The sequence below is a fragment of the Pseudophryne corroboree genome, chromosome 7 (assembly GCF_028390025.1).
Source record: "Pseudophryne corroboree isolate aPseCor3 chromosome 7, aPseCor3.hap2, whole genome shotgun sequence".
NCBI classification, from domain to species: Eukaryota; Metazoa; Chordata; class Amphibia; order Anura; family Myobatrachidae; genus Pseudophryne; species Pseudophryne corroboree.
Genome location: NC_086450.1, coordinates 413,432,660 through 413,453,075, shown reverse-complemented (window position 1 = coordinate 413,453,075; position 20,416 = coordinate 413,432,660). Strand labels below are relative to the sequence as shown.

At 47.8% G+C, this 20,416-nt stretch overlaps 2 protein-coding genes across 7 annotated transcripts in view; one reads left to right on the top strand and one right to left on the bottom strand.

Moving 5' to 3' along the window:
* Positions 1 to 6,440, bottom strand: part of PALB2 (partner and localizer of BRCA2) — a 61,886-nt gene extending 55,446 nt beyond the window's left edge. Inside the window, exons 1-2 of one of the 4 annotated variants that reach the window (XM_063934733.1) lie at positions 4,938 to 5,020; positions 2,814 to 2,906 (exon numbers count right to left, since the gene is read on the bottom strand). The gene's annotated coding sequence lies outside the window, so the exon portion shown is untranslated. Of the gene's footprint in view, positions 1 to 2,813; positions 3,008 to 4,937; positions 5,023 to 6,420 lie in introns of those variants that run through there. The other 3 variants (XM_063934732.1, XM_063934734.1, XM_063934731.1) reach the window with 3 other exon arrangements.
* The window catches only part of DCTN5 (dynactin subunit 5), a 53,994-nt gene continuing 38,562 nt past the window's right edge, over positions 4,985 to 20,416 (top strand). The window contains exons 1-2 of one of the 3 annotated variants that reach the window (XM_063934736.1): positions 4,985 to 5,119; positions 17,985 to 18,053. In XM_063934736.1, coding sequence (XP_063790806.1) covers positions 5,072 to 5,119; positions 17,985 to 18,053 — 117 coding nt within the window. In that variant the 5' untranslated portion in view covers positions 4,985 to 5,071. Of the gene's footprint in view, positions 5,182 to 6,875; positions 6,960 to 17,984; positions 18,054 to 20,416 lie in introns of those variants that run through there. The other 2 variants (XM_063934737.1, XM_063934735.1) reach the window with 2 other exon arrangements.

The following is a 20,416-nucleotide window of genomic DNA, read 5'->3' as shown; positions in this document are numbered from 1 at the left end:
GCAGCAGGCAAGGCTGATGTGAGGTAACCGCGAGGGGGAGTCGCCTCGAACTCCAGCCTGTATCCCTGTGATACTATTTGCAGAACCTAGGGATCCACCTGTGGGCAAGCCCACTGGTCCCTGAAGTTCCCGAGACGCGCCCCTACCGCACCTGTCTCCACCTGTGGAGCCCCAGCGTCATGCGGTGGACTCAGAGGAAGCGGGGGAAGATTTTTGATCCTGGGAACTGGCTGCTGGTGCAGCTTTTTCCTTCTTCCCTTGTCTCTGTGCAGAAAGGAAGCGCCTTTGACCCGCTTGCTTTTCTGAAGCCGAAAGGACTGTACCTGAAAATACGGTGCTTTCTTAGGCTGTGAGGAAACCTGAGGTAAAAAATTTTCTTCCCAGCTGTTGCTGTGGATACGAGGTCCCAGAGACCATCCCCAAACAATTCCTCACCCTTATAAGGCAGAATCTCCATGTGCCTTTTACAGGCAGCATCACCTATCCACTGCCGGGTTTCTAATACCCTCCTGGCAGAATGGACATTGCATTAATTCTGGATGCCAGCCGGCAAATATCCCTCTGTGCATCCTTTATATATAAGACGACGTCTTTAATATGCTCTATGTTAGCAAAATATTATCCCTGTCTTAGAGTATTAATATTATCTGACAGGGTATCAGACCACGCTGCAGCAGCACTATTTATGCTGAGGCAATTGCAGGTCTCCGTATATAACCTGAGTGTGTATATACAGACTTCAGGATCGCCTCCTGCTTTTTATCAGCAGGTTCCTTCAAGGTGGCCGTATCCTAAGACGGCAGTGCCACCTTTTTTGACAAACGTGTGAGCGCCTAATCCACCCTAAGGGATATCTCCCAACGTGACCTATCCTCTGGCGGGAAAGGGTACGCCATCAGTAACTTTTTAGAAATTACCCACGCTTCTTTACACACTTCATTCATTCATCTGATGGGGGAACAAAACACTGGCTGCTTTTTCTCCCAAAAAATAAAACCCCTTTTATGTGGTACTTGGGTTCATGTCAGAAATGCGTAACACATTTTTCATTGCCGAGATCATGTAACGGATGTTCCTAGTGGATTGTGTATATGTCTCAACCTCGTCGACACTGGAGTCAGACTCCGTGTCGACATCTGTATCTGCCATCTGAGGTAACGGGCGTTTTTTGAGTCCCTGATGGCCTTTGAGACGCCTGGGCAGGCGCGGGCTGAGAAGCCGGCTGTCCCACAGCTGTTACGTCATCCAGCCTTTTATGTAAGGAGTTGACATTGTCGGTTAATACCTTCCACCTATCCATCCACTCTGGTGTCGGCCCCACAGGGGGCGACATCCCATTTATCGGCCTCTGCTTCGCCTCCACGTAACCTTCCTCATCCAACATGTCGACACAGCCGTACCGACACACCGCACACACACAGGGAATGCTCTGACTGAGGACAGGACCCCACAAAGTCCTTTGGGGAGACAGAGAGAAAGTATGCCAGCACACACCAGAGCGCTATATAATGCAGGGATTAACACTATAACTGAGTGATTTTTCCCCCAATAGCTGCTTGTATACATATATTGCGCCTAAATTTAGTGCAACCCTTTGAGCCTGAAAACTACAGGGGAGAGCCTGGGGAGCTGTCTTCCAGCTGCACTGTGAAGAAAAAATGGCGCCAGTGTGCTGAGGGAGAAGCCCCGCCCCTTTTTCGGCGGACTTTTCTCCCGCTTTTTTATGGATTCTGGCAGGGGTAATTTATCACATATATAGCCCTGGGACTATATATTGTGATGATTTGCCAGCCAAGGTGTCTTATATTGCCCTCAGGGCGCCCCCCCCCCCCCCCCAGCGCCCTGCACCCATCAGTGACCGGAGTGTGAGGTGTACATGAGGAGCAATGGCGCACAGCTGCAGTGCTGTGCGCTACCTTGGTGAAGACCGAAGTCTTCTGCCGCCGATTTTCCGGACTCTTCATGCTTCTGGCTCTGTAAGGGGGACGGCGGCGCGGCTCCGGGAACGAACACTAAGGTCGGGTCCTGCGGTCGATCCCTCTGGAGCTAATGGTGTCCAGTAGCCTAAGAAGCCCAAACTACCACCTGTTAGGTAGGTTCGCTTCTTCTCCCCTTAGTCCCTCGCTGCAGTGAGTCTGTTGCCAGCAGATCTCACTGTAAAATAAAAAACCTAAATATACTTTCTTTCTAGGAGCTCAGGAGAGCCCCTAGTGTGCATCCAGCTCAGCCGGGCACAAGAATCTAAATGAGGTCTGGAGGAGGGTCTTAGTGGGAGGAGCCAGTGCACACCAGGTAGCCCTAAAACTTTCTTTAGTTGTGCCCAGTCTCCTGCGGAGCCGCTAATCCCCATGGTCCTTACGGAGTCCCAGCATCCACTTAGGACGTCAGAGAAAAAAACATATAAACAGACAATATATTTATTATGTGTAATATCAACTGTATATGGTAATAGAATAAGTAGGATTGTTAGCCAAATACTATTGAGATTTATCATCAAAACTCTCATTCATGCTCTCATGCCCCCACTAAGGGGTCAATCCAATTACCCACAAAGGGTGCAAATTGGCATGACGTTAAAACGCCGGAGACATTATCGCATCTCACAGCCCGATCTCAGCCCTATGGGGCTCTGTGCAAATTTGTGCGAGTTCAGGTTGACGCAAAGTGCGGCTGTGCCACAGTGAGTCGCACCCAATACGTATTCGCGGGTAATTGGATTGACCCCTTAGACTGCATGTCAGCGCTGCGCTCCAACCCTCATGCTGCCATTTCCGCCGGCGACCTGCTAATCGGGACGCCAGCGCTGTACTCACCACTCTTCTATCTTCTGGCTCTGTTAGGGGTGGCGGCGTGGGTACGCTAGCTGTGGTGGGGCTTGCGAATGACTCTCTCAGGAGCTCAGTGTCCTGTCAGCGGAGAAACGGGACCATTAACTCATTAGGAAGTTGGGCCGTTCCCCTCCCCATAAGTCCCACAAAGCAGGCATGCTGGTGCCACCCAGGAATGCCTGTAAAACAACAAATGTAGAAAACTCTTCAGGAGCTTCCCTAAGCGTGACCGGCTCCTCTGGGCACATTTTCTAAACGGAGTCTGGTAGGAGGGGCATAGAGGGAGGAGCCTGTGCACACTATTGATTTCTTAAAGTGTCCAAGGCTCCTAGTGGACCCGTCTAAACTCAATGGTACTAATGTGAACCCCAGTATCCTTTGCCGAGCGGCTACTTGGTCAGGGTCGAACACATTTGCTAAGTTCTACAATTTCGATACTTTGGCCTCTGAGGACCTAAAGTTTGGTCGATCTGTTTTGCAGGAGCCCCCGCGCTTCTCCCTCCCGTACTGGGAACTTTGGTACATCCCCATGATACTAATGTGGACCCCAGCATCCTCTAGGACGTAAGAGAAAATAGGATTTTAATTACCTACCGGTAAATCCTTTTCTGGTACTCCATAGAGGATGCTGGGCGCCAGCCCAGCGCTTCGTTTTCCTGCAGTTGTTACTTGGTTCAGTACTGCCTTGTTACTAGGTTACGAACTGTTTTGTTACTTGGTTAAGTACTGTTGTTCAGCTGTTGCTGACTTGTTTCAAGCAGGTTAGCTTGGTTTGCCTTGTTATGTGTGAGCTGGTGTGAATCTCACCACTATCTGTGTATTTTCTTCTCTTGAAGTATGTCCGTCCCCTCGGGCACAGTTTCTAGACTGGGTCTGGTAGGAGGGGCAGAGAGGGAGGACCCAGCCCACAATATTAAACTCTTAAAGTGCCCATGGCTGCTAGTGGACCCGTCTATACCCCATAGTACTAATGTGGACCCCAGCATCCTCTACGGGCTACAAGAAAAGTATTTACCGGTAGGTAATTAAAATCCTATTTTACAAAGTCCTAAACCGCTGCTCACCTCCCTACATTTCTAACCTCATCTGTGTCCACACTCCCTCCCACCCTCTCTGCTCCTCTGACTAAGGCCTCTCCTTCATCCTCATCGCTTCCTCTCACCACCAAGATTTCACTTGAGGTGCCTCCTCACTCTTTCAGACTCTCAACCAGTATCCCAGTTTTAAACATACCCCTAAAACTCAACCTCATAGCTCAATACCATATATCCTCCTCCACCATATATCCTTCCCAGTTCACCCTCCAACTGTTCTCCCCATTCCCTTAGTATGTAAGCTCTTGCAGGCAGGGCCCTCCTCACTCTTCTTCTCTAGCACACTCCATGTCACCAGTGCTATGCTCCTTTTCCTTCATTCAGTGACTGACTCTGCTTCCACATATGTTGGATACATCACTGAGTGCTAAAACGATTCTCACCCATGACTCGCCCCTGTATGCTCCTTCTAGTTTCATTGGGTTGCTCAACCCTGCCTAATGCCCTGTATGGTGCTGTGTACATTTTGTGAAGTCTGATAAATAAAAGTTAATAACAACTCAGCATCAGGCCTTTCGCTGCAGGGAATACAAACGCATATCACCAATAAGGAACTAGTAATATCATATACCATTCATAAGCATCATGGCAGGTTTGCACAATACAGATTATTTGTTATCTTTAACTAGCTGTAACCAGCATGGCAGAAGCTGACAGGGCACACCGCCACAAAAGCTGAGTACATCTGCTGAGTGTAACCAGTTGTGGCACTACAAGTCCCAGCATGTCAGAGGCTAGCAGGGCACACTGTCACAAAAGCTGAGGACATCTGCTAACTGTAACCAGCTTTGGCACTACAAGTCTCAGCATGTCAGGGCACACTGTGTCACAGGCTGGCACACCTCATGCGCTGTTAGCGAGCCATAATGACAGGGATATTGCACAGCAGCCACTGTGCAGGATAATGCTGACATTACCCGCTCTACACATACAATGCACGGTGTGAGCAGGAGCCAGGCGCTGCGGGATATACATTCTGTACTGTGTATATATATATATATATATATGTACGTACTCAGTGCGGCGGCTGTGGCAGCGGGTACACGTGTGTCACATGATCCTACTCCTCCTTTCAGGCACCGGGGACAGCAGCGGTCACATGACTCCGGTAGCCGGAAGTGACGTCTGGACCGGCCCGGAGCAGCAGAGATGGAGCTGAGTGAGCTGCTGTATAACAAGTCCGAGTACATAGAGACTGTGAGTGTGTACACGTGTCTGCCTGCGCATACATGTATGTGTGTGTCTGCCTGTGCATGCAGGTATGTATGTGTGTGTCTGCCTGTCTGTGCATACATGTATATGTGTGTCTGCCTGCCTGTGCATACATGTATGTGTGTGTCTGTCTGTGCATACAGGTATGTGTGTGTCTGCCTACCTGTGCATACATACATACATACATGTATGTATGTATGTATGTATGTATGTGTGTCTGCCTGCCTGCCTGTGTATGTATGTATGTATGTATGTATGTATGTATGTATGTGTGTGTGTCTGCCTGCCTGTTCATACATACATACATACATACATACATGTATGTATGTGTGCCTGCCTGTGCATACATGTATGTGTGTCTGCCTGCCTGTGCATACATCACAATATACATGTTGCTCGATGCAGGGAACACTCCTATAGATATATGTATATCCCACACCTGCATCATCCCACTACATAATCATGTATATAACTTTCACATCTATGTCACTTATTCACTTCATGTATGTGTAGGGATACTCCATACGTCCCCATCACTAGATACATGTAGAGTATAATAATGTGTATCACTACCACATCCATAGGAGCCGGCTCCTATGTTCAGCTGTACGGTATGTATGACTCGGTCATTCCTGTGTTCCTCACCTGCCTCATCACACTCTGTGGGGCTTATTTACTAAACATCAGATTTCGCACAGCAATAGTTTTATTTTCAGTACACATCATGTGTTGTCTTTAAAACAATTGCTGCTATAAATCACATATGTTTAGTAAGGAAACGCCTATGCACTCATAACTATAGAAATACATACATAATATATTCATTTTATAGCTCTGTATGCTGCACACTAATATCCTCTCTATATGTGCTCATACCTATTTACATATAGTATCATTTATATACCTGTCTACTTCACACCTACATCATCTCCCTCTGGGCCTGAGTCAGAGGAGTACACGCTGCCAGTGTCGGATGCAGTGGAGCAGTGTTTCTGCTACTGTGCATTCTTCCCTGTTGTGTCCATACAGAGTCGCAGTTGTAATGTCATTTGCAGGGAGAGAAGCTTATTGAAAATGTAGTGGGTGTTCCTGGAAGATGATGGAGGTGTACATAAGGGAAGGTTTTTGTATCAGTGGGTTGGATAAAAAATCCTGGCAGTCGAGATACAGTCATTGGCATCCCGATGGATCCCAGTATTTTAACACTATACCTAACCCACCGCTCCCACAGCCTAACCCTAACCGCCCCCTTCCTCCTCCGGCATACAACTAACCTCAGTACTTACCGTCGGGATTTCTCTGTTGGTATCCTGACAGCCTAGGTTACAAAATGTTTTCTGTTAAAGCACCGAATAGTAAATCTAGCCCCCGGTGTCATTAATACTGGCAATCTGTTCTTTAACACATCCTTAACCTGTGTTTCTCCCCAGTACCCACCAGGAGCTGGCTGGGCAGGGTGCCATCTGCCCCACAGGCCAGTGCACTTTAAGTGAAAAATGATTGGAATAATACACAGACGATGCTTATAACTTCTAAGCATATTCGTATTTTTGCAAGCCTTTTTTTAGATAAAACTGTCCACAGCTGCAGGGCTCCGAGAATTACAGGTAGAGACAGAGATGAGGCAGCCAGCCTCATCTCACACACTATCAGAGCCTGCCTGTACAGCGGGGCGGGGCTACACAGCAGCCAATCATGCTGCTTAGGAAAGAGAAATGGGAGGCATGCCTCAGTGTGGGGGAGTACTTGTGCTCTGATGGGCCGTTCGGATTGGTCATGTGACCAATCCAGGAAGACAGACATCGGAGCTGAGCAGCGTGACAGGGTAGGAGGGAGATGGGGATCTTAAGTGCCAGCAGCAGCCACCCTTGGGGTTGAGTAGCAGTGTGTGTGTAAATCATCTGTAGTGAGTGTGGGCACAGGACTGTGTGTGTGTGTGTGTGTGTGTGTGTGTGTGTGTGTGTGTAGGGGGCACTGACAGCTTTGCCAGGCCACAGTAATGAGTAGGGGCGTGGACAGAGCACTATTGAAAATCTAAAAAAAACCCTGACATGCGGCCGCAAAATGGGTGTGTGCCACGCAGTGGGGGGAGCCGGTGTCAGAACTGTTTAGACCCAGCAATAACCTGGGTCTAAAGCTCGATGTAAAAGGGGTATTTTTATGTGTCACATTTTTTGTGTCCTATTATGCCCACATCTTTTACATATCGGCACTATTCCCAAATTTGTTATTATGCTTGTGTTTGTATATATTTGTATTTATTATGTTTCAGTATTATGCTCACAGTTGCTACTATGTATATTTGTTATTCTGCTGCTCAGTTCCCCAGTATTGTATTTTTGCTCTGTATGGTGCTGCAGAAATTTGTGGTGTCTTAGAAATAACACCTAATAAGAAGAATTCATTCCCATCAGTGCTGGAAAAATAGCTACAAATAAAATGTAATGTGGATTTTCAGGCCCTTATTCGGCTCTAGTTGCAGTATTGCTATTTTAGCAACTCTGCAACTGGATGTGAATGCATGCTGGGGGTCCCCCAGCACAGGGCAAGGCCGCCCACCATGCAAATGCCCGGCAGCGATGCAATGTGGTTGCACCCCTGCCTCTGAAGCCAGGCTGCAGAGGCAGAGCTGCCATTTTTCAGGTCACATCAGCCGCATGTGACGTCACACGGAGCCCCAAACTCGCCCCCGTTTCCAGTGACGCCCGCCCAGTTGTGCTCCGCAAGCGCCTCTGCCTGTCAGTCAGGCAGAGGTGTTCGCATCTCTCCGGCCCACGCACACTGCAGGGGCAGATGGGGAGATGCGATCAAATCTCAGTACCGTCTGATGCTGAATACCCCTCTTTGATTCATTCCCCATGTTTTGATTTCCTACCAGTATAATGTAATGTACTAGTAGCGTGACCGTTTCCTCCATTATACTGTCTCACAGGGTCCCGTGCATAATGTAGTGTTCACTCTAGGAATGGGGTAGGGCAGGGCGCCGGACTGCGGGGGCCATATGCGCATCCGAAAAGGGGGCGTGGCCACGTAAAATAGTGGCATGGTTATCCTACGTCATTGAAGTGGCAGGTGCGGCACACAGAAGTTATTACAGGGTCGTGGGCGGCCAGCGGCGTCACCACTGTTGGGGGCGTGCCCAGCACCTACGGAGGTGCTGGACTTCCCCCAAGCTCTCTCCCACAGCGTGAATGAATTACACGCTGGGAGGGCAGGAAGCGGACGTCTGTTTTAACAGGGCCCTGCAGAAAGGGCAGTGTGGATTTTGCTCTTAAAAAAGCGAGAAGGGCGTAGCGCCCTGCTAAACAGCCTAGCGTGAACACTACATGATACTTGTGTATAGTTGTTTCCTATGCAGACAGCGTATGTAGGAGGAGCATGTGTATTGTGTGTGACTGTGTATAGTCATCTGGTAAAATTTCTGACAAAAACTGAAAACCTAATGTGCTATGAAATACATTTTAGTGCCGGGCAGAAACAGTCTGTCAGTTTTATAGGCCAAGAGATCTTCTGTGAAAGTTGTTGCACATTTGCTGACTGCAATTATCTATATCATATTGTTTTACCATCTTTTGCTTCTGTTGGTACTGAAAAGGTTAAATGATCTAGGAGTCACTAGTACAGATATTTTCTCTAACATCCTAGTGGATGCTGGGGACTCCGTAAGGACCATGGGGAATAGACGGGCTCCGCAGGAGACTGGGCACTCTAAGAAAGAATTAGGACTACTGGTGTGCACTGGCTCCTCCCTCTATGCCCCTCCTCCAGACCTCAGTTAGAATCTGTGCCCGGACGGAGCTGGGTGCATTTTAGTGAGCTCTCCTGAGCTTGCTAATAAGAAAGTATTTTCTTAGGTTTTTTATTTTCAGAGAGCTTCTGCTGGCAACAGACTCTCTGCTACGTGGGACTGAGGGGAGAGAAGCAAACCTACTAACTGCGGCTAGGTTGCGCTTCTTAGGCTACTGGACACCATTAGCTCCAGAGGGATCGAACACAGGAACTTAACCTTGGTCGTCCGTTCCCGGAGCCGCGCCGCCATCCCCCTCGCAGAGCCAGAAGACAGAAGCCGACGGGTGAAGCAAGAAGACGTCAAAATCGGCGGCAGAAGACTCCTGTCTTCATATGAGGTAGCGCACAGCACTGCAGCTGTGCGCCATTGCTCCCACACTAACCCACACACTCCGGTCACTGTAGGGCGCAGGGGGGGGCGCCCTGGGCAGCAATTGAGTACCTCCTGGCAAAATAGGGCATATATACAGCTGGGCACTGTAATATGCATGAGCCCCCGCCATTATTTTTACACAAAATCACGGGACAGAAGCCCGCCGCTGAGGGGGCGGGGCTTCTTCCTCAGCACTCACCAGCGCCATTTTCTCTCCACAGCTCAGCTGAGAGGAAGCTCCCCAGGCTCTCCCCTGCAGAAGCACGATAGAAGGGGGTGAAAAGAGAGGGGGGGCACATAAATTTGGCGTAAAAACAATATTTACAGCAGCTCCTGGGTTAACACTACGTTACTGTGTGATTCCTGGGTCATATAGTGCTGGGGTGTGTGCTGGCATACTCTCTCTCTGTCTCTCCAAAGGGCCTTGTGGGGGAACTGTCTTCAAATAGAGCATCCCCTGTGTGTGTGGTGTGTCGGTACGTGTGTGTCGACATGTCTGAGGTAAAAGGCTCCCCTAAGGAGGAGATGGAGCTAATATGTGTGTGAGAGGGTGTCTCCGTCGACAACGCCGACACCGGTTTGGATATGTGTAAGTGTTAAGGTGAATTTATGGCACAAAAGATTAGAGAACAGACAGGAAATCTAGCCATGTCTGTCCCTCTGTCGCAGAGACCTTCAGAGTCTCTCAATGCTCACTATCCACAATAATAAACACTGATATCGACACGGAGGTTGACTCCAGTGTCGACTACGATAATGCAAAGTTACAGCCAAAATGGCAGGAAAGTATTCAATATATGATTATTGTAATAAAAGATGTTTTGCATATCACTGATGACTCATCTGTCCCTGACACGAGGGTACACATGTTTAAGGGGAAGAAAGCTGAGGTAAATTTCCCTCCTCTCATGATAAAAAAGAGCGGGAATCTTCAGACAAGAGACTGCAGTTTCCCACAAAGAATTCTCAGGCAGTATCCTTTCCCCACTAGGGCCAGGATACGATGGGAATCTTCCCCTAGGGTGTCACAAGAGGTAGCCCTGTCGTAACAGCTATTCTCAGGGATCCTGCAGATAGCGTGCACATTCTGGTACACTACTCAGACCTGCGATGGCGTCGGCATGGGTTTATAGCGCTGTGGCAGCGTGGACAGGTACCTTATCAACAGAGATTGAGACCCTAGTATGTAGAGAGATATATATATATATATATATATATATATATATATATATATATATATAATACAGAGTACATCCACCAAAGTGGATGACAGCACTCTCCAGACTTGCTTAATTTCTCAAAAAAAATTTATTCAAAAATAATAATGGTTCCTTAGTCCATAATATACAGAGATGGAAAGGGCTCACCAACGTTTCGGTCCTCGGCTGGGACCTTCTTCAAGGTAATTGCACATTAGCAGATAATCCAACAAAGTCACAATATCAGCAAAGTTAATCAAGGAACCAGGAGCACTGCAATATGCCTCCCAGGTCCCCTATAAATGCCCATATGCAAATTAGTCAATTCCATACACCGGACGCGTCAGATTACGTCACTTCCGGTCCGCACCGGAAGTGACGTCGCGTCGGCGTCCGATCGTGAATATACAAAACATAAACAACCATAGTAAATCAGTGGGTGCAATGTGGTTAACATGGTCACGGTGATGTTGAAAACAAATGGCAGTTACATAGGGATATCGTGGCCAAATGTTAGAGACCGCTACGTCACATCCGGTTTACCGGAAGTAGCGGTAACCATGGTGACGCCGCACGCGCCGGCTCATGCCGCATCAGTCACATAATGTTATCAGTGGTAACCATAGCAACGTCTCGTCTCTGCTCAATACTCCCGTTTGCCGGAAGTGGTCATAGGGACGGTACTGTATGTAATTATAAACAGAAACAATGTGCAGGTTAAATATAATCCTGCATACTGATGGGCATAACGGAGACCTGGTAATTAATCATAACTGTCCCAACGGCAACACATCATTAGAATACACACAATACAGACCAGGTGTATTCAAACTTAAACAGAGTAAGCATGGTATTAGCATAGATTATAGTAACAATCGGGATACTTAGACCGTGACACAGACCACATTAGTGCACTCAAAATGTCGCAATCCACACTTTTTAAGTGATAAGGAAAATGATTCATAGGTGATTATATTCATAAGTGGTAGTGGTGCTGTGTGCAATTAAAGACAAAAACAATATGCAGGTAACATATAGTCCTGCATATGATGGGCATAACGGAGACCTGGTAATTAATCATGGCTGTCCCAACGGCAACAAGTTATTCGAATACACACAATGCAGACCAGGTGTATTCGTCTAAGCATGCTAAACGCATAGATTATGGTAACAGTCCTAATATCAGAACGTGATACAGACCACATTAATATCCTCAAAGTGTCACAATCCCACACTTAATAAGTGATAAGGAAAATTCAAGCTCATAATGTAATTCATAGGTGATTAGAATCATAGTATACTAATAGAGTTTAACAATCGTCTCCAATGTCATGATGATATAATAATATCCTTCACATCAATGTGTAATGTAAAGTCATCTCGTGGAACTGTAGGTATTGAACTACTTGAGGAATATAGAGAGGGGATTATTTTCATTCATCCCACGGGGGGGAAATTGTGTCCAAATGATGGATCCAGTAACTCTCCTTCTTTCTAAGTGCCAAAACACGATCACCCCCCCGTGTGAGAGGGGGGACCCAGTCAATAATCTTGCACCGAAGGTTAGAAACTTGATGTTGGTGTAGCAAAAAGTGTCTCGGTACCGGTTGGTCTGTTGTTTTGGAGGTAATTGCCTGGTGGATGGTTGTTCTATGGTTCGCCATCCTGTCACGAAAACGCCTCGCAGTCATACCCACATAATAAAGTCCACAGGGACAGGTAAGTATATAGATGACGTGGTCCATGAGGCAATGGAGTTTATACTTAATCTTTATGAGTCGTCCCGTATGTGGGTGAGGGAAAGTGGGTCCAGTGAGCATACTCCTACATGTGGTGCAGCCGCTACATTTGAAGCAACCTGGCTTCTGCTCCTGTAACCAGGTTGTCCTAATCGGTGCGGTTGGGCATCCTGTGGGTCTTAGTAACAACTGTTTGAGGTTAGGTGCTTTCCTGAATGCCATCATGGGTGGTTTGGTATTTTTCATCTTAAGTTGGGTATCCGAAGAGATGATAGGCCATCTTTTCCGCAGAGCACTGCTGATCTTGTTTGAATGTGAATCAAAAGTTGTGGTAAACACCATGCGGTCAGGTTTCTGTTCGGAATGCCTTGGTGTGTCAGGAGTCTGAAATTTTGCACGTGCTTTCCTCAAGCAGCGTTGTATGCATCCACTAGTGTACCCACGTTCCTGGAACCTCTTGGCCATCTCTTGTAGTTGTATTTCCATCTGTGTAGCGTCGGTGTTGTTCCTCATGACCCTCAAGAATTGTGAGATGGGTAGATGTTCTTTGAGTGCTGGTGGATGTTGGCTAGTAGATAGCAACAGGGTATTCCTGTCAGTCGGTTTTCGGTATAGCGAGGTACTGATCGCTCCCCCACTAATAGTGACTGTGATGTCCAAAAAGTTGATCTGCTTCTCGTCAATCTGAGCAGTGAATCTTACCGGATTATCAAGTGCATTTAATGTCTTTACCATCTGGTGAAACCTATCCGTGGTGCCAGTCCACAGGATGAAGATATCGTCAATAAAGCGTTTATACATCAGGATATGTTCTCCAAAGGCTGGTAAGATATGTCTATTCTCATATGCCGCCATGTAGATATTGGCATACGCCGGTGCCAAATTTGAGCCCATTGCGGTCCCGGAGCGCTGTATGTAGTATTTGTCTAAAAATATATATATATATATATATTAAAGATGCTGTCTTATATATATATATAAAACATGCCCAAAGAGACATGAGTATACTGGGTCCTAGAGACAAAGCTATGTCGATTTCTGCTTGACGTGTCCTGTAGAATATGCAATGGACAGATGATGCCGACTTAAAGAAGCATATGTAAGGCTGAGGATTGTGTGGAGAAGGGTTCACGGACCTGGTCTCCACAGCTATAGCTGGTAATTCTGATATTTTGCCGTATATTTCTGCACAGCCTAGGAAAGCACAACATTATCGAATGCAGCCTTTCGAACAAAGAAACAAGAAAGTCTGAGGTGCGTCCTTTCTTGCCAGAGGCGGGGGCAGAGGAAGGAAGCTGCACAACACAGCTAGGTCCCAGGAACAGAAGTCCTCCCCGGCCTCTACAAAAATCCACCGCATGTCGCTGGGGCTCCACAGGCGGAGCTAGGCCCGGTGGGGGCACGCCTGCGTAAATTCAGCCACAAGTGGGTTCACTCCCTGTTAGATCCCTGGGCAATAGATATTGTGTATCAGGGATGCAAGCTGGACTTTGAGGAGATGCCCCCTCACCGACGGCCCTTCCAGCTTCCCCCTTAGAGAGGGAATTAGTGTTACAGGCAATTCACAAATTATATCTCCAGCAGGTGGTGGTGCAGGTTACCCTCCTTCAACAGGAAAGGGGTTACTATTTCACAATGTTTGTGGTACCGAAACCGGACGGTTCGGTCAGACCCATTTTGAATTTAAAATCCCTGAACATTTACCTGAAAAGGTTCAAGTTCAAGATGGAATCGCTCAGAGCGGTCATTGCAAGCCTGGAAGAGGCGGATTTTATGGTGTCTCTGGACATAAAGGATGCTTACCTGCATGTCCCCATTTATCCACCTCATCAGGAGTACCTCAGATTTGTGGTACAGGATTGTCATTACCAATTCCAGACGTTGCCGTTTGGTCTCTCCACGGCACCGAGAATATTTACCAAGGTAATGGCGGAAATGAGGGTGCTCCTGCGAAAGCAGGGAGTCACAATTATCCCATACTTGGACGATCTCCTCATAAAGGTGAGGTCCAGAGAGCAGTTGCTGATCAGCGTAGCACGCTCTCGGGAAGTGTTACAACAGCACGGCTGGATTCTGAATCTTCCAAAGTCGCAGCTGATTCCTACGACGCGTCTGCCCTTTCGGGGCATGATTCTGGACACAGACCAGAAGAAGGTTTTTCTCCCGACGGAGAAGGCTCAGGAACTCATGACACTGGTCAGAGACCTCTCAAACCAAAACGGGTGTCGGTACATCACTGCACGCGAGTCCTGGGAAAAGATGGTGGCATCTTACGAGGCCATTCCCTTCGGCAGGTTCCATGCGAGAACCTTTCAATGGGATCTGTTGGACAAGTGGTCCGGATCACATCTACAGATGCATCGGCTGATCACCCTATCCCCCAGGGCCAGGGTGTCTCTTCTGTGGTGGCTGCAGAGTGCTCACCTTCTCGAGGGCCGAAGATTCGGCATTCAGGACTGGGTCCTGGTGACCACGGATGGAAGCCTCCGAGGGTGGGGGGCAGTCACACAGGGAAGAAATTTCCAGGGTCTGTGGTCAAGTCAGGAGACTTGCCTTCTCATCAATATCCTATAACTAAGGGCCATATACAACGCCCTAAGTCAAGCGGAGACCCTGCTTCGCGCTGATTCAATCAGACAACATCACTGCAGTGGCTCATGTAAACCGCCAAGGCGGCACAGGGAGCAGGGTGGCGATGGCGGAAGCCACCAGAATTCTTCGCTGGGCGAAAAATCACGGGAGAGCACGGTCAGCAGTGTTCATTCCGGGAGTGGACAACTGGGAAGCAGACTTCCTCAGCAGGCACGACCTCCACCCGGGAGAGTGGGGACTTAATCAAGAAGTCTTCACACAGATTACAAATTGATGGGAACTGCCACAGGCGGACATGATGGCATCCCGCCTAAACAAAAAGCTACAAATATTGCGCCAGGTCAAAAGACCCTCAGGCGATAGCTGTGGACGCTCTAGTGACACCGTGGGTGTTCCAGTCGGTTTATGTGTTTCCTCCTCTTTCTCTCATACCCAGGATGCTGAGAATCGTAAGAAAAAGAGGAGTGGGAACAATACTCATTGTTCCAGATTGGCCAATAAGGACTTGTTATCCGGAACTGCAAGAAATGCTCACAGAGGACACATGGCCTCTGCCTCTCAGACAGGATCTGTTGCAACAAGGGCCCTGTCTGTTCCAAGACTTACCGCGGCTGCGTTTGACGGCATAGCGGTTGAACGCCGGATCTTAGCGGAGAAAGGCATTCCGGATGAAGTTATTCCTACGCTGATACAGGCTAGGAAAGACGTGACAGCAAAACATTATCACCGTATATGGCGAAAATATGTTGCTTGGTGTGAGGCCAGGAAGGCCCCTACAGAGGAATTCAAGCTGGGCCGTTTCCTTCACTTCCTACAGTCGGGAGTGACTATGGGCTTAAAATTAGGGTCCATCAAGGTCCAGATTTCGGCCCTATCCATTTTCTTTCAAAGGGAACTGGCTTCTCTTCCTGAAGTTCAGACCTTTGTAAAGGGAGTGCTGCATATTCAGCCCCCCTTTTGTGCCACCAGTGGCACCTTGGGATCTTAACGTGGTGTTGAGTTTCCTGAAATCTCACTGGTTTGAGCCACTTAAGACCGTGGAGTTAAAATATCTCACGTGGAAAGTGGTCTTGCTATTGGCCTTAGCTTCGGCTAGGCGTGTGTCCGAATTGGCGGCTTTGTCATGTAAAAGCCCCTATCTGGTTTTCCATATGGACAGGGCAGAATTACGGACTCGTCCGCAATTTCTGCCAAAGGTGGTGTCATCTTTTCATTTGAACCAACCTATTGTGGTGCCTGCGGCTACTCGTGACTTGGAGGATTCCAAGTTACTAGATGTAGTCAGGGCTTTGAAGATTTATGTAGCCAGAACGGCTGGAGTCAGGGAAACTGACTCGCTGTTTATTCTGTATGCATCCAACAAGCTGGGTGCTCCTGCTTCAAAGCAAACTATTGCTCGCTGGATCTGTAACACGATTCAGCAGGCTCATTCTGCGGCTGGATTGCCGCATCCAAAAATCAGTAAAAGCACATTCCGCAAGGAAGGTGGTTTCTTCTTGGGCGGCTGCCCGAGAGGTCTCGGCATTACAGCTTTGCCGAGCAGCAACTTGGTCGGGTTCAAACACTTTTGCAAAATTCTACAAGTTTGATACCCTAGCTGAGGAGGACCTTGTGTTTGCTCATTCGGTGCTGCAGAGTCATCCGCACTCTCCCGCCCGTTTGGGAGCTTTGGTATAATCCCCATGGTCCTTTACGGAGTCCCCAGCATCCACTAGGACGTTAGAGAAAATAAGATTTTACTCACCGGTAAATCTATTTCTCGTAGTCCGTAGTGGATGCTTGGCGCCCGTCCCAAGTGCGGACTTCTTCTGCAATACTTGTATATGGTTAGTGCTTAATAAAGGGTTATGTTATGTTGGCATCAGGTTGGCTGATGCTCTGTTGTTGTTCATACTGTTAACTGGGTATGTTATCACAAGTTATACGGTGTGATTGGTGTGGCTGGTATGAGTCTTACCCTGGATTCCAAAATCCTTTCCTTGTAATGTCAGCTCTTCCGGGCACAGTTTCCTTAACTGAGGTCTGGAGGAGGGGCATAGAGGGAGGAGCCAGTGCACACCAGTAGTCCTAATTCTTTCTTAGAGTGCCCAGTCTCCTGCGGAGCCCGTCTATTCCCCATGGTCCTTACGGAGTCCCCAGCATCCACTACGGACTACGAGAAATAGATTTACCGCTGAGTAAAATCTTATTTTAACCCCTTAGCTATTAAGGGCGACTTTGACGTGCACTATAACTGCGTCTCAAAACTACAGTATACCTGGGTTAAGGGCAGTTAAGGGTTTACAATAGTAAAACCATCGATCGCTGCCCACGAACACCACGATGGTTGTATTTTCCGGTAGTGCAGCAGCGGGAGACCCGCTACAGCTTCCCTGCGGCACGTGTGTACACATATTGGGCCCGATTCAGAATTGAGCGCATATACAATGCGTTTGCATGCTGAAACCCTTCTGCAGTGAGATGCGACGGTATCTGACATATGTGAACGCCTCTGCCTGTTTGACAGGCAGAGGCGTCTGCGGGGCGGGAGGGGGTGTCGACGCAGTGTTTGGGGTGGGGGGCGCAGTCCGGACATCACAGGCATGTCCGGACCATTTGCGGGGAAATCTGCGTCGGCTGCTGCGTGACGTCACACGCGGCCACTTCAACCCAAAACATAGAGAGTAGCCACCTGACTTTGCAGCTAGTTTGCGCAGGCAGAGGGCTAGGGCTACTCTTATCATGCAAGCGCTTTGTTGTGAAGCGTTTGCATGTTAGCGTGAAGGGAGGGACGGCATGTGGGGCGTACTTGCCCTGTGCTGGATATCTCCCCCCCCCCCCCCCCCCCTCCACATGCTAGTGTAAAGGGCTGTAGTTGTGCAAGGTCATCCGGATGCTTGGCTGCATAGGGAGAGGAGTGTACGTAGGGATTTGTATGTAGGGATTTGTTTAGCTACAGGAGGGAGTGTTCTGCAGAGGAATATAAGTATTACAGGACATGCATCAAAACTAGAGGATAGCAGGTATGAGGAAAGATTTCTTTACAGACAGGGTAGTAGATAGCTGGAATAGCCTTCCAGCAGAGATGGTGAGGATGTTAGCCATAGTGTGGACAGATTAGATGGGTTGTGCGCCTGTCTGCCCTTACGTTACGTTATACTTATGCCCTTTTTTCTTAGGCTTCCGGAAACAAAGTGAGCCGACAGTCCGTACTCTGCGGCAGCCAGAATATCGTGCTGAATGGCAAGGTTAGTACCACACATACTCAACTACTTACCAACGCTATGTAATAAGTATGGAGGATGAAAATAAAATTGAATTTGCCTTAAAGTCATATACACCAAAATAAATTCCTTCATAACTTTTTTTTTTTCTTCTGGGAAATGCAATTCTGCCCTTGGCCTGTTTATATGGTGGCGCTGTTGCTATAATTACAAAGAGCACTTCAATGTTGGTAAAACAGGGGTGTGGATTATTAGATCTATACTAAAAAAGATCTACAGGCAATAGGTCTACCACTAATGGTAGACATGCATTAGGTCGACATAGAATAGGAAGACAGTAAGAAAGGTCGACAGGGTCAAAGGGTCGACACAAAAAAGGTAGACACAATTTTTTTGTTTTTTGGGGTGTTTTGTCACTTTTCTGCCACAAACAAGCCCCGTTAGTGCACCACCTTCCCCTCGCATGGCTCGCTTCTCTCGTCATGCTTCGGTCAAGGTTACTATTCCCAATTGTAGTCCACGTGGATGGTAAACTATGAAAAAGATGGGGAAATAAATGACGAATTAAAAAAACAAAACAAAGAAAACGTATCTACCTTACGTGTGTCAATCATTGTCATGTCGACCTTTTGAACTGTCTTCCTTTTGCATGTTGACCTTTTAATCATGTCTACCTAATGCATGTCTGCCATTAGTGGTACACCTATTGACTGTAGACCTTTTTAGTGTAGATCTGTAGTCCGGATACCGTCAAATAGTTTTATCTCAATCTAATGTAGCCATATAATAGTACCTTGGTGGGAGTTCAGCCCTGTTAGCTCCTATTTAGCTGTTTTACTCCATAATTACAAGAACTAGCAGTGTGTATAGTCTACTTAACGGTACAATATTTTCCACATGTTTATGCACTTAATTGTACCAAAACATTGTAGACACTTTGTCTGCTACCTCCTATGTGCGTGTCATATTTTCGGTAATTTCTGGACCTGACCACATTTTCAACAACATCACACCCCGCTGCGATATAGCCCCCAAGATATTGTACTGTGAGTGAATTATCACAATTCAATGAATTTGACGATTATTCCAGGTGAGAAGGGGACGACAACAGTGGAACTGTACTGAATAATAAGTTCTGCAAGCAGACTTTTTAGCACAGCCATAAAAAGTAGGATAACTCCTATAAAAAGAATTTCTCTAACGTCCTAGTGGATGCTGGGGACTCCGTCAGGACCATGGGGAATAGCGGGCTCCGCAGGAGACAGGGCACATCTAAAAAGCTTTTTAGGTCACATGGTGTGTACTGGCTCCTCCCCCCATGACCCTCCTCCAAGCCTCAGTTAGGTTTTTGTGCCCGTCCGAGAAGGGTGCAAACTGGATGGCTCTCTTAAGGAGCTATTTAGTAAAGTTTTTTTTTAGGTTTCTAATCAGTGATTCCTGCTGGCGACAGGATCACTGCAACGAGGGACTTAGGGGAGAGACTGGCAACTCACCTGCGTGCAGGAGGATTGAAGTCTTAGGCTACTGGACACTGAGCTCCAGAGGGAGTCGGAACACAGGTCAGCCTGGGGTTCGTCCCGGAGCCGCGCCGCCGATCCCCCTTACAGACGCTGAAGAAAGACGGCGGAACGGAGGTCCGGAAACAGGCGGCAGAAGACTTCACAGTCTTCAGAGAGGTAGCGCACAGCACTGCAGCTGTGCGCCATTGTTGTCACACGGCTCACTGACACGGTCACGGAGGGTGCAGGGCGCTGCTGGGGGCGCCCTGGGCAGCAATATAAATACCTATTTGGCAAATAAATACATCACATATAGCCATTAAGGCTATATGTATGTATTTTAACCCAGGCCAGTTATTAAAAAACCGGGAGGAAAAGCCCGCCGAAAAGGGGGCGGAGCTTATTCTCCTCAGCACTCAGCGCCATTTTCCTGATCAGCTCCGCTGGTGAGGAAGGCTCCCACTCTCCCCTGCACTGCACTACAGAAACAGGGTTAAAAGAGAAGGGGGGCATAAATTGGCGATATAATGATATATTAAGAGCGCATATATAGAAACAACACCTTCTAGGGTTGTTATATACATTATAGCGCTTTTGGTGTGTGCTGGCAAACTCTCCCTCTGTCTCCCCAAAGGGCTAGTGGGTCCTGTCCTCTATCAGAGCATTCCCTGTGTGTGTGCTGTATGTCGGTACGTGTGTGTCGACATGTATGAGGAAAATATTGGTGAGGAGGCGGAGCAAATTGCCTGTAATGTTGATGTCACTCTCTAGGGAGTCGACACCGGTATGGATGGTCTACTTATGGAATTACGTGATAATGTCAACACGCTGCAAGACGGTTGACGACATGAGATGGCCGGCGGACAAATTAGTACCGGTCCAGGCGTC